Below are 13,243 nucleotides of genomic sequence, written 5' to 3'. Positions count from 1 at the left end.
ATCAGTAAATGTGCCAATGGCTGACTGAGCAACCCAGGAAAGACTCTCCTCTGCTCTCTGACACTAACTACCTACAGCAAATGAAATGTAATAACTTATCATCTTTCAAAGGCAAATGACCTGAAACTGATATTCAATTCCTTCTCAAAGACCTCTTCAGCTCCATAAAGTCTCCGGGCCCAAAAATGTGCAGACCTTATCAGACAGCTGTTGTTCGGAGGAACTCAGAATCAGACAGCTGTTGAGCCAGATCGGCCAGATCGCTCAGATTTTGGCCTTTAAGCCCAATCCAAATATGGCTACCCTGCTGACCAGGCGTGATCATAATAACAAAGTGTCTCTGTCTGTGAAGTGTACCTACTCACACTACTGAGAAACGTCAATTGAGGTGAGGCTGAATGCAGGCCATCTTCACCCCCGTGTCACCTCTCGTCCTTCCGTCCAAGTCCCTGGTATCAAATCCACCCGATCCAGCCCCACCATGCGCCTAGCTAGACCATGTCCCGCCCCCATTCGCCCCACGCTACGGCCCTCTTGCCTTTGCTCCCTGTGAGTCGATCCCCGCCTCCTCCTCCTTCTCCGCCTCCTTCTTTCTTCTCTGATCGACCTGATCCTGCTCGTCTGCGGTGCTGGCCGATCATGCGCCGCGTAAGCAAGGCGTGCTCGCTCAGGCGTGCCTTCCATTTCGTGTTGGCTTTAGCCGTTGTAGGCGGCCTTTGGCTCTATTTCCACACCATGAGCCCGTGGAACAATGCGTAAGTTGTGATTGTAAACCCATTCCCATCAACTCCATGTCTTTGAAATGCTGTAGTACACTTTTCACCCACAATTATTTTTTTCGTGAGATATTTAGATTTTACGTAATATGTGAGATTGTCGACATATCTATAAGTTAATAAAACTGTACTTAAACTTGAAGAAAACGAGACTAATTTGGTTCAGTTCTCGCAAAGTTGTACGTGATTTATGGATTTATTTAGATGAGCGACCGATCCAACAAGTGGGAGGGGATGGGGATGAAAAGGTAGACACATTTTTGGGATTACATGTGGATGAAAACTTGAATTTTAAAGAACATAGAAGGTAATTGGGAAGCAAAGTCCGGAAAGTGATGTCCACCCTATTCATGGCAAAGCAAGCAAATCCCAAAAATCTTCGACTGGTCTTATTTGACTCATTGATTAAGAGTCGCTTGAGTCACTGTCTGGAGATCGTTTTAAGTTGAAGCCATGAAATACCACAACGAAATGATGAAGAAAACCATGACAGGTTTAAAAGCTCAATGAGAATCAACTCCTATTTTTTGAATGTCTGTTGTTTTATTGAATTTTCACGAATTGTGGAAGAGGGAGAGGGTTACAAGTAGTATTTTTATTGGCATTCGAATTGGTGAATAAGCCCTTGATCTAGCTCTGAGAGAGATTTAAATCCAGCCCAAAATTACCTCTTATGTTAGAAAATGGCATGACTTGAAAGATTTTAAAAAATGATGAAAATGACAAATTTGAGAGCCAATCTTGCTTGTGAGATTGAATTTTCATTCCTTTCTGGCCCTTTTCCCGCAAATAGAGCAAACACTACCACTTCAGCTAATGTATGCGACAAACTTTCATCCCAGCTCAAAAAAAGACAAGCAATCAGGGGCTTTGCACCATGAAAATGAAAAGAAAAAAACAATGGATTAATTTTTTTATCCCTTAGTTATCGTCAATTCCGCACCGAATTGGGCGTGAGATCCGGCATGTGTAACCGAGAAGTGCTCATCGGTTCTGTGAGAAGAGGTAATTGGAGTGCCGAACAAATCGGCACGGATTACCGCAAACGCAAAGCATCTCGCGTTTTACTCTTCACCAAGACCACGTACTCTTCGGCTTTCAAGGCCATCACCGAGATCTTGACGGCCAATCGCATCAAGTTTAAGGCCACGGTGGTGGGCAAGAATCTGCCGGACTTGATCAAGGCCTCCAAAGGCGTGGCCAAATACAGCGTGATGTTCTTTGAGGACTTTCGTACGTATCTGGACATGGACGACTGGAATCGAGACATCCTTGACAAGTATTGCCAAACGTTTCGAGTAAGTCCTGGGATGAATTATGAAATATGATTTAATGATAGTTTATTTTAAAAAGTTACTGGACGTACTGCAACCTCTTGTGGATCCTTGGTCAAATCTAAGTTGCGTTCGTTTACACTCACTTATAATTTGTAAGATATTTTTCAAAAATAAGTTTTTATGAATTTACTTTTAGTTCTTCTTAAGTGCGCCTTCTTCAATGACTTTGGGTGAATGAAACAATCCAGGCTTTTACTCGAACTTTCTTTGATTGTAGGTGGGAATCGTGGCCTTGATCCCTCCCTCGGAGATCGGATATGGTCAGTTATCGCCCTTGCACGATCGTCGACACGGGCGGCCTTTGCCTTTGGCCTTGGATGAGCGCCCTCATTTGTCCAATCTGACTGTGAATGGCACTTCAAATATGTTAAGGGTCACTCGAGGGGGCCAGACCCTCTATGAAGATCTCATGGGGGAGTGGGTCACTTTTGAGACGACACATTCGACGTATGGAGCAGTGGCTTGGGCCCAAGAACCTAAAAGAGCCCTGGGAAGTGGAGGGCATGAAAGTCCCAATAACGCCGTGGTTCTTCAGGTAAAAAAAAAAACGTGATAAATAAGGTTCAAAAGAATGCTTTTTGTGTTAAAATAAGTTATAAATATCTCGACCATTTCTGGAACAAAAACATTTATTTGCGAAGTACACGAGTGTCTTAGATACATACGTACATCTCATACATTGATGATCCTAATTTTACAAACTGTTCCTTAACAATCTCTATTGTAACTGCAAGAAAATCATAGCCAAAAAAAGCAAGCTATTTGGGCTGAAAATCATAATAAGAAAAAGCAAACTATTTTGGCTGAAAATCGCAACCGAAAGTAATTATTTCGACGAAAATCATGAACTATATTTCTTGCATTTAGATAACTTGGAGTGGTTGTTGTCAGGTTGACAATAAAGGCTTTAAAAACTTAACTCATTTTTACCGTTTTCCGCGTAAATAATAGGATTTTGGCAAGTTGGACGGCATATCCAAAGTTTTGTTTGGTGGGCCAATGAGACATTGGGTGAACGTGTTGCTCTTCCTGGACTCCTTATCCTGGTTGAGTCAGAACCGCATCGCCATCTCACTCACCCGTCATATTCTTGTGGACATCGACGACATCTTTGTGGGTCGAAATCGCTTATATCCGGATGATGTTCGAGCTTTGATCGACAGCCAAAAACGCATTCGGGAACTCGTTCCTGGATTCACTTATAATCTCGGGTTTTCCGGGGGTAAGAACACCTATTTGAGCGCATTTTCTCTCGATCAAGCATTTCCAATGGTCGTTCCGTAGGCTACTTTCGGCATGGAACGCGGCTGGAAAATGCGGGCGATGAGTTGTTGATCGCGGAACGACATCAGTTCTGGTGGTTCCCGCACATGTGGCTCCACTTACAGGCCCACAAGTTCTCGAACGTGTCAGATTTGGAGGTTTCCATGGCCAAGAACAAGGCCTTTGCCTCTGACAAGGGGATCCCGGTGGATTGGCAGTACTCTGTGGCTCCGCATCATTCTGGCGTCTATCCCGTACACGAGCCTTTGTATGAGGCCTGGCGATCTATTTGGGATATTAAGGTAAGGCCAAAAGTGGATTGCCAGACGTCAAGCTCCAGTTGTCGTTTATTACGCAAGATCAAAATGATTAAATAAGGTTTTAGAGGGGAAAGATTTAAGTAATATCTACTCCACCCCATCAAAAAGGAATGAAATTAGTGATTGAATGTTATCGGACATTGTTATGTTGGAATTTTTTCGAAGAAACTTCAAATAATATGCAAAAAAATTAGCCTTTTTATCGATCAATCAGTATTTTGTGATTGATTTTCTAAAACGTATTTATGACGTGAATTAGTTTATGATACCTTAACCAATAAATACATCTTGTCTGTTGTCAAAAAAATGTTAAGAATATCATTTATATTTTTGGATTGACGCCTGAGGGAAGTAAAAGCGCAAATTGCGTTGATAGGATTTATTTTTCTTCACTTTTATATCGAGACAGAACACGCACAATATTGTATCACTAAGTGTCAAATTTACTTTTTTTTAAGCCAAGCCTTAGCCCATTTTCTCGACTTATTAAGATATCTCCTCCTCCCCCAAGGGTCTAAATTTCAAATACCATGAGCCATTAAGACTTCCATTATTTATTTAGGACTTGTCTTAGAGTTCTCTCTTAGAGTTTACTACAAATTTTTTACTTGACCATTTATTTTGTATGATACAGTTCTCATCATAAACTAGTTCAACCTTTGAAAACAATTGGGTTCCCTACTTTGAATTTTCATTCCACATCTTTCTGAATAAATTTGGCCAAGATTTGGATGAATGATGCAGTGCTAAGCCAAAAAGAAACTAGGTGGTACATTAATTGCATCCAAGTTTAACAAGATTATATAGATGGTCTAATTTCTCGACAATATGCGAATGATTATAGTCACAATTATTGGCAATTACTTGCAATGAAGCGTAAATCGAAGAAGAAACACTTTGAGAAAAAAATATAGCCACATAATCAGAATTTGTAATCAATTATGAATATGCCAATTACAATTCTCTCAAAGAAGCCGACTTTCACATTTATCTAAACCCTTCCAAATTGTTCGCCTATATCCAAAAATCACATATTGATGATATGAACCCAGTGATTGAGAGCTAATAAAACACCCTCCCGTAAATAAAATGTAATGAAAAATCCAATTTTTTATTCAGGTCACGTCTACGGAGGAATACCCCCATTTGCGGCCGTCCCGTTTGCGGCACGGTTTCGTTCACTCCGGGATCAAGGTCTTGCCCCGACAGACTTGCGGGTTGTTCACCAAGAACCTCTATTATGACGAGTACCCCGGTGGCCCCGAGGTGCTCGAGCAATCCATCCAGGGGGGTGAACTGTTCCAAACCCTGGTGTACAACCCTATTAGTATCTTCATGACGCACATGCCTAATTATTGCTACGACCGATTAGCGCCGTACACGTTCGAGTCTGTGATAACCATGGTCCAGTGCTGGACCCACTTGGACCTAAGGACCACGCATCCCAATGCGTTAGGAGAGATGTACTTCCAAATGTACCCGGACGAGACCCAAGCCATCTGGGGGGTAAGTTCGTTCGTATGCCAAATTGATTCATCCCACAGTTCTGCGTTCATTCTATTACTTATGTTCAATGAATATAGAACATTGGCATAGATAATGTGTAGGAGGTTGCTACAGCTCTCGTGGTAAAGGAATCTTGAAATATCCAACAAGCAAGTTATGGGAGATCTAGGGTGTGGAAATTTTGAAGTTGAAGTACCAACGATATTAGCCTGTTGTCTAAAGTCACGGACTTCTAGAAATATGGACTGCGAACGAACTTCCCGGCAAATCGGCCTGCTCTTGGTCATGGCAGCTCTGAGCCACTTTTCGAATTAAAGTAATGAAATAAGAAACGTAGATCTCTTCAATTAACGGTAGGTCAATTTTATATCATTTACATGCAAAGTCGATCGTTTCAAAGTTATGTTGTCAAAAGCTTCTGCAGCTGACCAAGAGCAGGCCGAAAATTCAAATTTTTATGTAGTGTTTACTAACATAACTTTGAACATGTCTCCCGAGTTCCCTAAGCATAGGTTTAGGCTCAAACTTGGCTGAGTTCATCTATTCAACAAGACCTTGTGGTCGTATGAAATGCTTATTTGGAATAAGATGAGCGGTTTGAGAGATAGGATATTTTTTGCTTCCGTTTGCAGTCCATAGCTCTAAAAGTCCGTGCTAAAGTCTAAGAAACAAACACTGGATTGCAAAGTGGCGAACATCTGGCTCAAGCGCAATTTAGCACTTCTAGCATGGGTAAGTTATGATAGCGCACAAAAAAACTGGCAATTAAGAGCACACGATGGTTATATTTTCTGGTTAAGTGTTTGCTCAAATGCCAAGACATCTAGATATGTTTTTCTTTGTCAAAGAGAAAAAAGGAACAACTTTTGTGAAATATACATGTTTAAAAGTAGCTCAGATAAGTGTGTTAAATCACTTAAAGTGCATTAAAATGCACCATTGTTAAAAACGTAGTCAATCAGTATTAAACATACTCCTAGTTATGTATTGACGTAAAATTTCATAAACTTCTATTCCGCAGATGCCTAGATATTACAACTTAAAGGTTGCGCTTTAAGCCTTAAAGATCGAAAAATGGCCTAATTATGTTTCCAGTTATTCCCAAGGAATATGATTGTGTTTTTTTAATGACACGACAAGAAATGATATTTCGCCATTATACTTGAAGATTTCTTAAAAAGCAAAAAGTAGCAAAAAAGTCGCTAAAAACTTACAAAACATGAAAATTGCCTTTCATTTTACTTAAGTGCCAAAAGCTACAATATCCTATTGTGTTCCTAAAATATCTGAACGATACCTGTGACACATTAATTTTTCAAATTGTCACTTTTTGCAATAATTAATTTCTACGTACTAGCGATGATTTTATTGAACGTTAATAGAATTTTGTCAAAATTCAAGATTAAGCTTCATTGAAATTGCGATTGACAAGTATGGCATCAAAATTTGTGAAATATTGACATTAAGTAAGTTTTAAGTTATATTGCAAACTATATTCGGGCTTTTCTACCTGCTTCAGAGAAGTGAAAAATTTTCATTTATATTTAGGCATAGAAAAAGCTTATTATATTTCTTGGCAATTGCTTTAAGCTATAACCGGAGCAATTTGCTGTCAAATTCGATGAAAATGCAATCTTTTAAAACGAGATATCTTATAGTTTGCTCCATGGATTTGAATAAAATTTTAGTTGGAAACGCACCTAAGGTTACTTCCAACATCTATTGATTACGTTTTTAAAATTGCTATCTCTTTGTAGGTTTTAATTGGATTAATATTCTAATCTGAGCTAGAATCCAAAATGATTTTTTATAAAAAATGTTCCTTTTGTTTCAATAACAACGAAAATCATTATTATAAGTCTTGGCATTTGCAAAAAATCTTTATCAGTATCGTGAGTAACACTGTGAGCAAGAACTGAAGAATGCGTAACAAAAAGTAAGCTGAGGGAAAATATGAGCTTCATGCCTTTGCTTGAATCGAACTAAGCACGCTGTTATGTACGTATATTCCGTGCTTATATTTATGTTACAATTGTGCAATGATCAAAAGACATAATTGATGTGATGTTTGGAAATTTAAAATAATGGTTTCTCGGCATCAAGAAAACAAGTATCCTTAATGAAATGAAATTGGTTCTTAACCTCTTAAGGCTTTTTTGTATTGTTAAAAATTGTAAGAAAAAAATCTCCAAAAAATGTGAACTTTGGCAGATGTTAGGGGGCGCCACTTTGTAATCGAGAGTTCTGCTTGGGATTGAAAATTCAAATTCTTCCTGAAGAAATGATTTTCGTTAAATTGCAATGTTATGTTTTGATTTCAGTGCAATAGGTATAGTTTTTTTTTAAATCTAAAACAAAACCTTGCAACAATGTTTATTAAGAGAGTAGGCGTATTGTGCAATTACAAATGTAGGGTAAAATGGATTATATTTTTAAAAGAATTGGTATTGATGTATTATGTCAATATATTTAGGCGTCAAGACCAACCCAGAGTATTTTACTTGAAAACATCTCCGAATTACCAAATATGCTTCCGAATAGTTACTCATATTATTCATAAATTTGGGTTCTAGATTTCAATCATATATGCAAATTTAATCTGAAAACAAATCAGTCACTGGAATTTTTTTTCGCCTCAGAACCCTTGTGATGATAGACGACACCTGGATATTTGGTCTTCCTCGAAGGACTGCTCTCGTCTTCCCGATTTCCTAGTCATAGGACCCCAGAAAACGGGGACCACCGCCCTCTACACGTTCCTACAGATGCACCCGTCGATCAAAAGCAACTTCCCCAGTCCCAAATCCTTTGAGGAGCTCCAGTTCTTTAGTGGCCACGCCTACAGCGAAGGGCTCGACTGGTACCTCAATTTCTTCCCAAATCGAACCCAAAATATATTCTTGTTCGAGAAATCTGCCACCTATTTTGATGGTGAACTGGTGCCCAGTCGGGCCCACCGACTATTGCCTCACGCCCAGTTAGTGATCACTCTCATATCGCCCTCCAAGAGGGCCTACCGCTGGTATCAGCATATCAAAGCCCATGAGGATCCCACGGCCTTGAAATATAGCTTCCATGAAGTGATCACCTCTGACTCAACGGCTCCTCGGGCGCTAAGGCAGTTGAAGTCCAGGTAAGACAAGACAGACCTCCATATTCAGGCCTTTTTTAGTAGAAAAATGATTATAATACACAAAGCGATCCACTCAACGTAGTATAGAGCTGTAAAAATGAAAGATTATGGTTATTATCAGGGCTTGAACCGTTACCGTTACCGATGCTTTTTGGAAAAACTAACGCGTTACCGTTATCGTTAAACGTTTATGCGATTTTTGACGGTTAGTAAATATGACGTGAAATAAATGACTCCCGTGATTATTTATGTGATTCCGTCAACAATAAATAATTCATTGCATTCGAGACGGAACTTTTAAAAATTCGAGGGGGAGACCTTTTAGCAATTGTTCTTTCGCCCGTTTAGTAAAGCAGAAAGTAACGGAGAGCTAAAAGACGTATCGTTACTTTTCATCAAAGTAATGCGTTACCGCTAGCTTTTACTCAAAATAAGTAACGCGTTACAAGTAACGTGTTACTTGTTACGGTGTTACTCAAGGCCTGGTTATTATCCATTTGAATATAAAGTTTCCTCCACTAACGAGAATAAAATTTGTATGCATGTGAGATGATTTACATGTTTTTAAAGGTTTTTGTAGCATACCTTTTATTTATACAATATACTTCATAGAAACCTGACTTTGAGTTTGAAAAATTTGGGGAAGCTTGCTGGAATTCAAGGTGATGAAAGAAATTGCTAATATTTTGTCCCTTTTTGAGGATAATCATTTTGGTCGGGAAGCTTGCTAAACTAACACTAGGCATGACAATCCATTGTCAGCCAGAAAGACACGCAGGTAAAAAGACAGTCCGGAAGGGAAAAGTTCAATTGCCATACCATGATATGATATTTGCAGGGGCATTATTGTCATTCTTGAGAAAATAGAACAAAGCAAGTAATACTATTTTTGCATTTTGAATCAATGAAATCACGCAGTTTTAAACATTTAACTTCCGATACCTTTTCTCCTTTAATTCTACTATTTCAATTTGGTCCCTTACCGCACGTTTACAATAATTGTTTTATGGAGAATGCTTTGACTAGGACCACATGGGTCCACTGAACGAAATTGACGTTTTTTATCCCTACCCAACCGATTTTTTATGGCTTTTACCTTTTGTACCACAACACGCTAATAGTAATGAGTGGTTCAATGATTTATTTGTTAAAAGATAGAAGTTAGTTAATGGCAGGTTTGTTAAATAATGAATTAATTCGACATTTCCCAATCACAGGATACTTGAAATGATGTCCCTTTTCTCTGTAGGTGTCTAGAGCCCGGGAAATATGCTTCCCATTTGGAGCGCTGGTTGGTGTTCTATCCATCACAAAAGCTTCACATCGTCAATGGTGACGACTTAACAGTGGACCCGGTGCGGGTGTTGAATCAGCTTCAGCATTCACTGACAATCAAACCCTTCTTTGATTACACCAACAAGTTGAGGTTCGATAAGAAGAAGGGATTCTTCTGTGAAGTGAGTATAGTAGATGAGGAGCAATTCAAAACTTCCGCCAAAATTCACAGCCGACGTGACTAAAGGGACCAAAATTGTAGACAATGTTATCCCCAAACCTGCACTTTCAGAAAATGAACTTTGAAAGCAAATGCCTGTTTGTGCACACAATGTTCTGAAAGCTAGCCAGGATATCAGTACGGTGTCAAAATTACAAGAAAATTGCATTTTCTAGAACGTTATGGCTCAACTCAACCAATAATCATACGAAGAATGCTTTTTTTGGGATCGTGTTTGCCTGCAAAAAGCCATTGCCCGACCCAAAATCTGAGCGGCTAATTTGCTTTTTCACTGCTCTACCTTTGCTTCACTTGGCCAATTTATACAAAAGCTCTAAGGTTTTGTAAAAAATAATCAGTCAACATAATTTCATCTGATTGTTTGAATCTGATTGGCTCATGAGAAATGCCTTGAAGCTTGGTTTGTGTGACATCAGTAGGGCCGGCCATCCTGCATAATGTGCAAATTTTGCAAAAAAAAAAATAATTCCTGAAAATGCAACCACAATCTTGATACTTTACACGCAAAAGAGCAAATAAAAAAATATTTGCAGTTTTGAGGCCTGCATGGTTTAGGGTATTAGTGTGGAGGTCTAAGTTAGCAGAGAACTTTGAGGGCTTTTGATTTCCAAGATTTTGAAATATTGAAATGCATTGAAACCTGTGGCAGTTGCTTCAAACTTTTGCGAAATTAATTTCATGTGTCTTTTTTGGTGTTTGAGAATTTTGTATTTCGTGCTTTCAAAAACATTTTTTCTGATTATTTGGCAGAAAAAAAGAATTTTTGTTTCCGAGCCCTATTGATCAGGGCAGGGGGCACCATAGACGAGGCAAGAATTTGCTACTTAGGGAGAGCACCTTCAAATCCAGGTGCTGGAAGATATGATATAATTTTCCCATTCATCTATGTGTTGTCTGTAATGGAAGAAAAAAATAGCCCTTACAGCCCCCAGAACGAACTGATGCCTACGTTTTGGAAAGGTTATTTGCAAATTTTTGTGCAAATTTGGTGTCAATAAATACCATATTTATCTGGAAGTTTTGGCCGGCCTTGGAAATCAGACCCCAACAAATATTAGGATTCATGCAAATATTCGCACCCTCGATAATTCTTGGCAAAAATTTATGCGAGGGAAATGAGTTATTTTTTCTGAAGCTGGGGAAAAATTCAAAGTATCATCCAAAAAAATTATTACAATAAAAATGTTTTTTTTTTTTGCAGAAATATTAGCAAATTGACAAAAATACGGCTATGTTCACGCAGCCAATGTTTCTTTTTAAGAAGTATTTTTCCGTGCTCTAAAGATTGCAAGTCTCTTTTAGGCAAAAGACAATGATCGGACAAAGTGCTTGGGCAAGAGTAAAGGGCGTGAATATCCACCAATGTCGGAGGAGAGCCAAGTCTTTCTCAAAACCTACTTCCAAACCCATAACGAGGCCTTGGCCAAGCTTTTGAAACGTTTAGGATATTTCACGCCCAACTGGTTGGAACATGATCTCAAAGACGTCTCCGAAATTCGCGTCCAGGATGATGCGGAATTGGGCGATGAGAAATAACAACCCGTATCTGACCAAACTCCGCCCATCATCCAAACCACAAGGGACTCGTCGGATTAGCTCATTATCAATGCATTCATGTGCCATGTCATTTACGTAAAACGATGTTTTGACGTGTAAATTATTAGGAAAGTAAACTACCCAACTCACCGTGGTCAGTTTTCGATGTGGGTGTCAGGTTTAAATTTTCGCGGGCTCAACTGGGTCACAACACTGAGATCAGCTGACGAGGGCGCCAAACATTCAACAATTCAGGGACGCTGTAATTTCCGTTGGTTCAAATTATGTGTACAGAGATTCAGTCGACGAGCCCAAGATTACATGTTTGAACGCTTTAGCGGGCTATTTAGCGGAAAAAACATGTACTGGGTAGCATTTATGTTCTGTGTTATGGAATTTCCTTTGCCTGGGGTAACCATATGGTTTTATCATTTACTTTCAAAATTGATGCCCCAATTGTCAACAACATTATGTTTGCAATGAAACGAAGTATGGAAGCCTATCGTAATTAAGCCAGAACTCCTTTTCACGCCGGGAACTCAATGCTGGACATTTATGATCTAAACTAGACACTACTTGATTGTATTTTCATCAATCAAACAATTGACGTTGTGAGAAGACAAAATCAACTCAACCAGCCAAAAAATCGTTGTCTGTCTTGACTAGCAAGGGCATTTGGGACAGGATTTGTTAAAAGTCAGTATACTGTTGTGACGCTAGCGGTAGGTGTCTTGAGTAAATTGTCATGGCTCAGCGGCCAATTTGACTAATTCATTTTTTAATGTGGAATGTGGTTTGTTGAAGAGCCGAAATCCAAAACTTGATGTGTCGAGAGCAATTTTCAAAGTGGCTATGCATGATTTTGTTTGTAACACTTATCCCGTTCACCCTGTATAACACTGGGATAGATCTAACTCCAAAAAGCTGTGCAAATTATTGATGATCAGTGAATAACCGTTTCCGATGCTCCAACCAGCGCACAAGTGGCCAATGGATAAGAGCATAATCCATACTAATTTGTCATGCTCTCGACCAAAATTCGTAATGCCAAGGTTCAATTGGAATTCTACTGATTTCATTTCTACCATAAGGTTATGCATGGAATGAATAACATATCACTTGGTGATATTGTCGTCATTTCAGTGATTCAATTTTCAGAAAACAAAGTTATATCCTTGCAGTTATTATCTATACTTCACATATTACTTGTTGATGCATCAAAAGTCCAGATATTGCCTTCAATTGAACATTTCAAGGTTTACAATAAATGTTTGAGCGTTTCATGTTTGTGTTTTTGGCCTCGCTAGGTTAAGGATCGCCATAGGCAAGGCATGCTTGCGATTCAGGTTTGCTCGATTGCTGTCCCTTTGACCAGGCCTTTGAACCTTTTTTGGGCTTCATTCATAGACATGAGCCCATTTTTTTTACAGCCAAGGAGTGAATCTTAGATCGAGAATTAGAAAAGATCCCGCTTGTGAGGTATAGAATGACCTTTTCTTGATCTAAGATTCACTCCTGCGCTTTAAAACACTGGGCTCAGTTTCGCCGGATGATCTATGTCATTAAATTTGGCGACACTTGACTCATGAATAGACCTAGGATGAAAAAGGTGAATACTTAATTAAAACCTAAGACTTTGCTTTTGCCAAGGCTTGCACAAATAACCCAGAGTGCAATAGATCGGGGAAAATACAAAAAATGCCCTTTTGTTCGTCGTAAATAACTTGTTTCGCGTTGTCTACAAACTTGATTTAAACAGGATGAATTCTTCTGCAAATATTTTGAAAGATTTCCAAAAAAAGGAACTTTGAAACCTTAACAATCAAGTTGAATCAAAGAATCGTTGGGCTCTTGCC

The 13,243-nt window shown here is 39.0% G+C and overlaps 1 protein-coding gene across 1 annotated transcript; it reads left to right on the top strand.

Moving 5' to 3' along the window:
- Window positions 1-315: 315 nt before the first annotated feature.
- Window positions 316-11,537, top strand: LOC131882166 (bifunctional heparan sulfate N-deacetylase/N-sulfotransferase-like). The gene is made up of 9 exons (XM_059229233.1): window positions 316-755; window positions 1,702-2,074; window positions 2,331-2,648; window positions 3,065-3,335; window positions 3,398-3,678; window positions 4,816-5,202; window positions 7,842-8,335; window positions 9,585-9,792; window positions 11,154-11,537. Exons 1-9 carry the CDS (start codon window positions 499-501, stop codon window positions 11,385-11,387), a joined length of 2,823 nt encoding a protein of 940 aa, XP_059085216.1. The 5' UTR covers window positions 316-498; the 3' UTR covers window positions 11,388-11,537.
- The last annotated feature ends 1,706 nt before the right edge of the window (window positions 11,538-13,243 follow it).

The sequence above is a fragment of the Tigriopus californicus genome, chromosome 6 (genome assembly GCF_007210705.1).
Source record: "Tigriopus californicus strain San Diego chromosome 6, Tcal_SD_v2.1, whole genome shotgun sequence".
Lineage (NCBI taxonomy): Eukaryota > Metazoa > Arthropoda > Copepoda > Harpacticoida > Harpacticidae > Tigriopus > Tigriopus californicus.
The sequence above is the reverse complement of the archived record's forward strand: the minus strand, read 5'-3'. Positions and strand labels throughout refer to the sequence as shown.

Bases quoted from the DNA above. Each gene is read 5' to 3' on its own strand.
- LOC131882166 (XM_059229233.1), top strand. From the start codon at position 499: ATGTCCCGCCCCCATTCGCCCCACGCTACGGCCCTCTTGCCTTTGCTC. The intron at 2,649-3,064 runs GTAAAAAAAAAA...CGTAAATAATAG, and splicing joins ATAACGCCGTGGTTCTTCAG to GATTTTGGCAAGTTGGACGG. The intron at 5,203-7,841 runs GTAAGTTCGTTC...TTTTCGCCTCAG, and splicing joins AGACCCAAGCCATCTGGGGG to AACCCTTGTGATGATAGACG.